Source organism: Atta colombica, unplaced genomic scaffold (genome assembly GCF_001594045.1).
Source record: "Atta colombica isolate Treedump-2 unplaced genomic scaffold, Acol1.0 scaffold7, whole genome shotgun sequence".
Lineage (NCBI taxonomy): Eukaryota > Metazoa > Arthropoda > Insecta > Hymenoptera > Formicidae > Atta > Atta colombica.
The window spans coordinates 1,613,691-1,625,303 of record NW_017259561.1 but is presented as its reverse complement, the minus strand read 5'-3'; the positions used below and the strand labels follow the sequence as shown (position 1 = coordinate 1,625,303).

Genomic DNA, 11,613 nt, shown 5'->3' with positions numbered 1-11,613 from the left:
TTTTTTTATATTTTATATAATTATATAATTTAATATAATTATATATAAATATAAATAATTATAATATATGGAATTTTTGTCCCGGGAATACAAACTGTTTTATTGAGGAGCGAGATTAATAATTCATGTTGCCGTAATTCACGTTTTATTAGAAGCGTAATCTTCTTCATACTAAACAATGCAACAATTCTCGCTTGTAGAATGCTAAACATTAAGACAAAAGAAAGGGTGGGCTCGTTTGGCGTCAGTATAAGATAGAATTCATCCTCGATGTACTTGAGTTTGTAAATAAAAAGATCGTTATTGTTTGATTGCGGGCTTGCCCTAGAATGCGGTGCAAATCCGGATTTTATTGTAACGTGAGTTAAGAGATAATATATATTGATGATGAGAGATATTGTTATGCACACAAAAAGTATATACGAAAATATATGTTTAAAATGCCACAGAAATGTACAGAACATCTAAGAACATCTAAGTAATGTAATTAATATCATGCAAAATTAATAGAGATTAAATTAATAATTAATATTTAAATCGAAAAAATTTAAACAAATTACAAATATTTTCTGAATGTTTTGGATTCTATTAATTTTTATATCTCTATTTGATTTTACTACCAACGAAATACTATTAAAGCCGACATTCTTACGAGAGAGTTCATATCCCTATTGAGATTTAAGTGATTAAGAGTAACAAACTGATAATATACAATAGTACTAATTTTATGATTTATTAATTTCGTAGACTATATTTAAAACTCAATAATAATAATACTCGATTTTTATTAAAAATTATGATTTTATTAAAAATTATGATTATCATTCGAGTTTGATTACAGTAAAGATGATAACTGACAAAAATTGTACTGTAGACAAAAATTGTAATTTTGCAGTAATAAATAAGATATTAGCATTATAAGTATGCATATATACATATTTATAAAACATTTATATAATAAAAATTCATTAATTTAATGATAAATTATCCAAATATTTATGTTAATAATCGCTAATTTATATCAATTGTTGATAATGTCAGTGTTCTTCAATTACCTCCAGACCCTCGAGGCCTTTTTTGTATGGATAAAAATTTGCCTAGAGTTGAGTCTTTAATAGTAGGTCATCACATCGGTGATTCTATATACATATTTAACACATTAAAATCTTTGAACAATATAAAAAAGAAGATTCAATAAAATTTTTGGGCTATTGCTTGGAAAAATGATTATTATTCAAAACTAATTTTTTAGTGCAATTTTATTGATTCACACGTGACAATTATTCGACATGTAAGTAAGATAAAAAAGAAAAATGCTATTAAATTAAGTGGTGCGCTTCGGAAATATTGTCATTTTTCATTATTTTTAATATCTTGAAAACAACATAAAATATGAAAAATTTTTATAGGAGAATAAATTTTCTATCGATTAGGTATTTTTTATAGAAAAATTTTTATCATAAATCCAAAATAAAAAAAGAAAACAGAAGAAAAAATAGTGAAAATTTGTAAAAATTTTCAATTCTTATTTTTTTGGTGTATAACTTTTTTTCTGTCAGTCCAACTTGCGTTAACGATATCTCTCACCATTAAAAAAAAGTCTTGTTTAAGAACTCATTTTTTTCGTTGCAATGTTTGTGCTTTATTCTCTTATAACGATAAAAGCGTTTGAATAGAAAAAAATGTTATTATATATAATTATATACTGAAAAATAAGAATTGAAAATTTTCGCAAATTTCCGTTATTTTTTCTTCTCCTATTTTGAGTTTATTATATCAAAAAAAATCTTTCTTTATATTTAATTGATAGAAAATTTAATTTTCTACAAAAAAAGAGCTATTGGAGTTTTTTCTTATTTTGCATCATTTTCGAGATATATTAAAAATAATGAAAAATATTTGTTAATATCTGAAACACACTATGTATGAATCATGCTATGTAAGATTGCACTAAAGAATTAATTCTTTTTAAAAACCCTCATGCAATAGCCTATTTGCTATCTACATATTTTCTCTATATTGTAAGATTTGCACAATGGATGATTATAGTATTTTCTCAAATTTCGCAGAAAACATCAGTAAAGGATATTCGCAATTCCATTCGCCTACGTTCCGCAGGCATTTATGTCTCCGTCGATGTCTCACGTGTAATTAAAGATATCATATACATCATATATAAAGATATCATTGATAAAATAGAAAACAAATCCTGAGAAATTGACCTCTACATACCGTTGTTTTCGTTACACCTACGCACATGTGTATTGTAAGACCAACATGGTGAGACTTTATGTCGAAACTGCAAATATCATCATTATCAACGTGTTTCGAAAATACAAATGTGTACACGATTTTTCTTCTCTCATTCTAATTTAAGTACCGCTTGTCAAACTGAATCATGTAGCGCTGCAACTTATTCTAGTCTCTGTTTTATATTCGTCATGTCTTTGTTTAATTCAATTTATTGCTCAGCCGCATCTTTATGTGATCTCTTCATCATTAATAATATCTTTTTTATGTACTTGGCATATGTTTTTTTCTTTTTTTGAGGTATATTATATAGAAAACCAGTAATGAATTTAAAATGACCATTTGGCGATGCCATAAGTTGCTGTAGCAGATAAAACAACAAAAAAAAAAGAAAAGAGACAATTTGCATTTGGGCTTTGAACACTGTAATCTAATGAGCTGCCAATGGTGGCTGTGGATTTTCAAATTCCTCCAAATAAAATTCTTACATAACATTTAAAATAACATTTAAAAGAATCTGAATCAAAAACCCGATTAAAAATCAGAAAAAGTTTTCGATTCGATTATGGTTCTGGTCCTGCACAATGTTTCAGTTCGTTTTTCGGCTTCAGTTCGATCTTAATTCCCGATTACTTTAACAAGACCTGAAATCTCCCATTTTAATGATTTGTAAATTAATTTTTTTGAAATCTAATATACATAAATTTTATTATACTATTATAATTTATTATACCCATTGTATTATCTTTTTTTATGTATTATGATAGATAATTATACACTTATAACTACATACACTTATTACTAAAAAAGGACGAAATCTAAAATGATTATCGTAAAAGGATTAGAACCGAAACCGAAATCGAAAAATTGGGTATAGCTTCAAATTTTAATCCGACTCAAATTTTGATCCGAATTTCTGGTAGCAATATATTTATTATTTAACTAAAGATATTTTTTTTATCAACAATTATTTCTTCAATTGTGAACATTTTTATTTTAAGTTATTGAATTATTAAGCTAATATCGATTAATGCTATATTTATTACATGTTATGTGAAACGCATTACCAGTAATAAAATCGAGATAGCTTGCAAGATAAAAATAGACGATTTTCTTTGCGTGCCATCATGAGATGGATATCACACAAAAAACAAGGTATTATCAATTTTTGCGATCTCACTCGTTGTTTTCTACGTAATGCCATAGTAAGATACCTATATACCAATAAGCACAAAAACTGTTGCCACTTTATTAACAAACGATGCGCGCCATAATATTCGTGAGATTTCCTAAGAAATATTTTCTTTGTTGATTGAAATAGTATCGCATAATACGATAGAGGATTTATGTATTAAGAGAATTTTATTACGTCGCGTTTGAAAATTACATCTATATCGATGTTAATCAACGCTAATTGCGTTTCTCACGAAAGGATAATAAACAGTGTCGTATAAATGATACTGCTGCAATTAATCATGTTATTATTATTGCCATTAAAACGGCACTTTTATTATCAAAGATCTATTGCAGAATGTTTTTAAAATATTATAATTTCTTGCCAAATAATTATATATTATATGTATATTTATATTCAATTTTTGAAATATTTTTATACACAACTCTGTTCAAGCATAGATAAGCTATGTACTAAGCACAGTTTAATGTGTAGCTTTCCTGATGCGATTCCTATAATTCATAATAGCTCGCAACAATGTAACAATAGATCTATAAAACATCATAATAATTTATCGAGTACAGTATAACACTATAGCCTTGATATTAAATGTGGGCGATAATGATTTTTGTTATCTTAATAATATTAATATTTATCGTTCGCGCCTACGTCTTTTTCTTTGTCGTTCAGTCTACCGTCGTATTTTTTTTCCTGATTCCAAAACAGTCATATCGATTCGCAAAATGTAACATATGAGTTCTTTGAAAGATGCTAATTTCCCGAGAGAAATCGTGAAAACATCTTTGTTTAGATCACGTAGATAAGTCATATTTTTTTATTCGAGTATCTGCAGCTATTTCTATTTGCTCCACCTTCGTAAATAAAAACTGCGGTCATCTGCATGTCGCCGAAATTGTTGAAACTGGCATGATGGTGTAATCGTGATGATTATACACATTATGTAAGAATAAATGCCAAGGTTTCCTAGCCAGAAATATCTGGCGCGCATATATATAAGAAAACATTGTAAAATATCTTGTTGTGTCCTTCCTACAGATCTGCGGAATCTGCGGAATCTATATGACCTAGAGAGCTATTTTATAAATTGAAAATAGCGTATGCAAAGAATGCGACGCGTTTAATCAACTAATCGTACATGAAATTAAATTACAATCAATCTTTATAAATCTCTTTCCTCCTGTTGGTTTTTATACTGTTATTATTATGTTTGTATGTTAAATTATTATATTTGAATAAAATTCTAGATGGAAATAGTCATGATTGTCTGGAAAAATAATATACCTAATTCTTTCTTATCATATTATTATTTTATTTCTATTATAACGGAAAGAACAGTTTTGCTTACGTATACCTAAAGATTTAGCTAAATACAGGCTTCAAAAATAATTTTTTTTTATTAGACTATCAAAATAATTAGAGTAGAACGTTTAAAATTTTTTTTGCAACATTGTTCATACTTGAAATGTTTGCATAATTATTTTAATAGTCCAATAAAATTATTTTGTATCTAATTAAAATGTTAGATATTTCAACAAAATCGTTCTTTCCGTAAATTAATAAATAAAAGTTGAACAAAGTTGAACATCATAAAAATGATACTTTTGATTTTATTATGTTCTACGCAACAAAGTTTTAGTCAATTTATTGGGTCAACAAATGAATACGCCGAAAAATTTTTGAAGAATATTTGTATTTATATATTAACAAAACACTTTGTGTCTATGATTCGCGTGGCACGAAATGTAAGCATTTTGTCCGAAGATGTTGCTAAATGTCATCGATTATTTATTGCTGATTCTCGGGTTGCGGGTGGGCTAAAACATATGCGACGGCTTTTTGGATCTGCTCGGGTACATTTGGAGCGATCGGCAAATGAGTACCCTGTGGGTGGAAACCGTTCTCGTCGGCCGTGTACTGGAGGGCAATGGGGGTGCCGTCAGGAGCGGTATACTGAAACTGACCTTGGGCGACGACCGCAGGATCGCCCTTGGGTCCAACGGGTTGTGGTGAGCCCTGTTCAGAAGCGGCAATTCCGTTCTCAGTCTCATAGGCGTAACTGTAAGATCCTTCCGGTGAGATATCCTGCGCTTGCTTCAGAATCGCGGCTACCGGTTGTATAGGCGAGTGCTGGGGCTGTGCCAGAGCGACGGCGACTAAAGCCAAAGTCACAATCTAAAATAACAATTAAAATGAGGTATAGATGTAATAAGACAAGCAATGGAAATAATTTTTTTATCATTTTCTACGCGGAAAGAATGATTTTGTTTAATTTAAAAAATTGAACTAAATACAGATCTGAAAATAATTATGTTAGACTATTTAAATAATTATATTGAATTATTAAGCTCATTGATAGATCGAACTTTTTGTAGTATTATTATCATGTTTGATTGTCCTACATAATTATCTTTATGGTTCAACGTAATTATTTTACATCTATAGCTAGCCTAATTTTTACATAGTAGCAAAACCGATATTTCTACATATAAAGATATAAGATTGATTGCATGATTATAAACTTACTTTTGCTTATTATTAACAAATAATAAAGGTTTTTTATTATTTCAAAATGTTGAATCTACTGGACAAAATAAAAAAATAATATAAAATTAAAAAGGAATAAACAAAATATTTTTAAAAAATATTTTTAAAAATTTTATGAACAAAGAAATTGTGATATATATTGTACAATGATTTATAACATCATTATCATGGACTGGGTTATATTATTAATTAACAAGCACACAAAATATGCCAGTTAAATAACATATGTTTCTATTATATTGTTAATTAATTGTTATTGTTATTTAAGAGTTATATACGTCAATTATGTAAATTCATTGTTATCGACCAGAAAATATTAAAGACAAAAAATTGCTACTTTCGCAATACTGCGGGCTGTAAAAAAAATTACAGGATTCGTATCAAATCCATAAAAAGAAATAAATATCAAAGTATTAATTAAATAATCTATATATAAACAGATTAAGTTCCCGCTAATTTATTGTGATTGATCTATCGTAATTAACTTTCTTTTCTCGATTAATTAGATATTAATTAAGATAAAAATCATAACAAGCTATTTTCGCAAAAATTGAAGAAAGAGAAGATCTTAATGAACGGAAAACTCTGAGAATTATTCCAAATTAACGGTTGGCATTGATAAATCTAAGAATACTGAAAATTTAAGAGTGTCTTCTTAAGTGTATATTGAAATATATAATATACTAACAGATGTTAATCAAATTAAGTTGGTTAAAGATTTTGTAAAAATTTTAAAGATTTAAATTGGAAAATGCAGAATCGATTAGAATTTAATTAATAGTAGTAATATTAGATATTTTGACGAGATATTAATTTTACGGATTAACAATTTATTTATAAATTTCAGAATTTAAGATAAAGTAAAGAAAAATGCAGAACTCACGAGGAATTTCATTTTATCGTGTGGATTGCTCGAATTTGTTGGTCCAATAGAGGAACGTGATGAGATTTCGAGTGTGATCGCAATGAGATCTGAATGCGTTTTTATACAAAACCGTAGATCCCCACTTTCCTTGTAATGTAGAAACCCAGAAACGAGAAAAAGCCAGGGTTCTATATAGCCATGGCGACAAGAAAGGATAAAGAAAAAGAGGGAAGAAACGAGAGAGAGAAGCCGGCTAGAATAGAATCTTCTGCCAAAAGTAAGTCGACTTGACCTTTCCACGCGATGTCTAAATCGATTGGTTGCAAAATAGTTGAAAAACCTGTTGACATTGTATTACTTGTCTGCTCGTCATCTTCAAGAACTCAACATTCATGTGTGTAGTGCATAATGTGAGCAAAATTCGATAACGATAATACCTCCAGCATTGCAATTTACAAAGTATTGCCTATGATCTCGTTTTACGAGATTTGAAAATTTTACTTCCTCAAAATTTCTAAATAAATTATGAACATGCGTTAAAGAAGAATTTTGTACCTTTAATAATTTTAACAAATCACAATCGAATATTTGCTTAGCCTTCAAACCTAAAATTCTCTCCATGAAAAATGTCAACTATTATTTTGCTGTACTCAATTATTCATAGGATTTGAAAGATTCTAGGGAGATATACCATTCTCTATAAAAAGATCTTATTGATGCAAAAGAAACGTACATCATACATTTTCATTAGATATTATATCTAGATATTTTCTTAGACATTACTTGGACAAATAGAAAGGAAATGTGCTCTATTAGTTCATGTATGATTGATTGCTTGCGAACCGGTTGCTCGAACATCAAACACTTCATGCAACATTACATTCTATGCTTTACAAATCTTTTTTTATATAAAAATTTTAATCAATAACAAATTATATATTTATATATTTATTACGATAATTAATAAAAAATATTATATATATTAATATAATATATAAAATAATTACAATACATCTATCAAACACCTAAATTATCTAAATGTCTTACACGTTTGATAAACATTATATAAAAATATAAACAATATAAAATATGTGGATGGAGTACATAAAATTTAATGTTACATCAATTCGAAATAAATGCATTTAAAAAATCGATTTAAAAATAATCAAGCGACACGGTAGCGACGCCAAGTGCATAAAAATACAAAAAAAAATACAAAAACGATTCATTTTGATCGCTTGAAGTATAAACGTCATTGGGCAATTCACTATAATCCAGTTGACCATTTTAATCACTTTCAATCTATCTTATGTGTCTTGCGTTATGAAATACTTAGTTAATTTCATTTATTTCGTATACATTTTTTATTAAAAAGAATATAATATTCGATATCTTTTTTATACATTTGGCATATATTTTTTCTTTCTTAAAAGGTTTTTTTAAGGTTAAATATTCTGGAAATTAAAAAATAATTGGATAATTATCTCCTTGTGTTGTAACAGTGGCAAATTGCAAAATTCGATGGCATAATGGCAGTAAAATTAATGCCTGTGTCATAAAATCATAATCAAGATTAATGACAGGAGCAGACACATGAACATAAACTAAGAGACTTTAATACTTGATCGTGCTTTCCCTCCCTATTAGTCTCTTTGTTGATACATAACCGTGACTCTTCTCATTCGCCCATTTATATGATTTCGAATAATCCACGTATATGAAAAAATTACATCAATGATTCAGATAAAATTGCATCAATGATTCAGATAACAAATATTATGTTTCACATGCAAAAATCGATAAGCAAAAAGGAGTAATCTTATATCTTATTAAACGCAAATCGACTCGAAATGTTATTAACGTTTCATCTGAAATTGTTGTAGCAAACGACGAATATAGAATATATGTAATCAATTTTTTATATTTTTAAAAATGCTGTTTTTTTTTCTATATTAAACAGAGCTATTTAAAATCCTTCGTTACTTGATAATTCATACGAGAGATAAACTTAAGATGCATCCGAGCCAACATTTCGACATCGACTTTGCCTAAGAACGAATGTTTTATACATATGCACCGAAGGCCACAATCATCTTTTTTTCTAACATGAAAAGAACAGATGAATTTTTCACAGTGCTCAAGAACAATTATACTACGATTGCAACTACCGGTTAGTGAACGAGCGTCAGAGGAATGAATGCATGGGACCCGTCGCTGGAGCAGAAACGAAGATAAAATCTAGTTAGAATCCTTGTACTTCCTTCTGTGATATTACGTGCGCGTTACGTCTTCTACGGTGGCCATTATTCAAGCAAATTATTTCTGAATAATAGTGTTCACTACTCTTGTGTTAGAATTTTCTGAATGAAACATGGATCTATTCCTGATTTGTGAATGAATGCAATATAATTCACTACCTGACACATAAATCCTTAGTGCCATTGTCTGCATCAAATCTTTTCATATAATAATAATAATAATTCATTGGTACTATTTAGATTGATTTAGTATTTTTACATTCTTATTTGATCCTTTTCTCTTTTTTTCTCTTTTATTGGATTTATTTATAATGGATATGCACTTGAGATAAATTAATATTACTTTAAGTTATGACAATGCTGTTTTACTTTATAAACAATTATACCAGTCTATACATTTGATGTTCCATGAAAAAATATGTATGATTAATTCTCTCTTTGAGCTAGACAACGTAATGTGAAACGTCTATCATAGATATCACCGGATGACTTAATTACATGCGATGACAGATTACTATAATGTCAGAATTTCTATCTTGTACAGAATCAATCTACCTTGAGCTACCATAGTTGCTTTCCATTTACACCGATTCTCAGATAATTCTCACGTCATAACTCAGTTGAATGCGCGTTCCTTTTACATTCTGAAGTGAGATTTAATTGAATTTTTGTCTATGCTTAATTTGATCGAGATCGTGTGTTTTAGTGAATCTCACTTTAAAAGTGAGGTAAACTCACTTTAAAAGAGGAAGACCTGTGTTATTATGTGATAATTTTTTATCAAATTAAATAATGATGTCATTAATCTGAAATACTCAGCTCACTTTAGACTCAGTTTTCACTTGTGTGCAAATGAAAAGCAACTCATATATATGGCTTACTAACTTCTACTCTCTTTTGGCTACTATTTTCAAGAGAGTAAAGTGATGCTAATTAATGTTCATGCTAAGCGCGTTTAATTCAGCAACAAACCAACATTAGCAATATCGTATCAATAGCTATTGCTACGAATATTTTATACAAGATCTATATCGTTATATAACTATAGAATGATGTTTCCGAATATATTATAATATATTCTTCCTTCAATTTTAAAACAAAACAATTTTATAATTCTATATATATATATTATATCGTGCAAATTTTACCATGTTAATTACAATTATTGCAGTTAAAATTTTGAATAAATTAATCACCTATTTGTAAATTATAAATTTACAATGTTTATTGATAACAATTCATTAATTTCACTTTACTTTTTACACATATGAAATTTAGATATTAAATAATATTATTGTTATTCACATAACTGTCAAGATATTAAGTATTCATAAATATGTTAAATAAAAGATAATATTATTATCGTCATTGCGTGATTCTCATGCCAAAATTAATCTCACAGAGAATTATTCATACAGAAGCAACATTGTCTTCTTCTTGCTGTTATAAAAACAGATGACATTAGCATTACTTGTATGGAACAAATGAAAAATTATAATATTAGCTTTTTCTGTGCACAACACACACATTATGAATACTGTTCAATTTAAAATTTTGAATAGAAAATGCAGTTTTTCAATCCAATTGCATCCAATTGAATCCAATTGAATCCAATTAAATCCAAAAAAGTATTCGCTATTTAAAATATGCATTCGAATAGAAAAAAAAAATTTTCATTTTAATCCATTCTCGTTTGCTGAGATGCTTGCTTATTCTAATATTTCTGCTTTGCTATTATTATCACGAATATTTGATATCAAATTCAGTATCCTGTTTAAAAATGCATCTAATTATAATTGTTACATCCGGAGAACTCAACAATTCTTTTCTTTCAATCTTACCGTTGAACGAAGAATCTATGGGTTTTAATTTCAAGGAAATTTTTTTTCTGTTTAAATAAGAGTATAAAACAAAAAAAAATTAATAATAGAAAATGACACGATAATACCTAATGCATTAATTGAATATTTGATATCGCAGATGAGATCGGCGATGGAGTATTTTTGAAATTAATATAGAATTCAATCTTTTCGATACCTAGTTAAGAATAATTAATTCCTATATTTCCCCTGAATCATCCCCATCAAAGACAAAGGAACTCATAATATAAATTAAATTAAGGTACGTGGAAGCGCACACAGTGATTAGTAATTAAGAACAGTGATTCGAGTTCATTATGTTTTCGGGATGAAAATCTTTGTTATAGAACATCCAAATTAATCTTAGATTGACTTCTGAGGTAATTCTCAGAAAAGATAATCCTAAAAAAAACAGAGATTATTCTTCATGTAAAACTGATACGATTTACCATGCGAACGGCGAAGACGGCGAGAGATAGATAGATAATTCAGTTTATTGGCCCACAGTTACAGAATAGAATACAGCCATTTTAGAATACATACATTCGCAGTCTTGCAGCTACCAATAGATGGCGTTGAAATAAATATTGTGCGTTGCAAGCATTAGTTACCGTGCTCGAGTCAGTTCTTTTTTCCGCTTTT

General features: G+C 28.3%; 1 protein-coding gene across 1 annotated transcript; it reads right to left on the bottom strand.

Moving 5' to 3' along the window:
• Positions 1 to 5,118: 5,118 nt before the first annotated feature.
• Positions 5,119 to 7,227, bottom strand: LOC108692330 (endocuticle structural glycoprotein SgAbd-8-like). The gene is made up of 3 exons (XM_018200527.1): positions 7,213 to 7,227; positions 6,873 to 7,001; positions 5,119 to 5,617 (listed from the first exon to the last, which is right to left on the bottom strand). The coding sequence occupies exons 1-3, from the start codon at positions 7,225 to 7,227 to the stop codon at positions 5,231 to 5,233; spliced, it is 531 nt and encodes a 176-aa protein (XP_018056016.1). The 3' UTR covers positions 5,119 to 5,230.
• Positions 7,228 to 11,613: the final 4,386 nt, after the last annotated feature.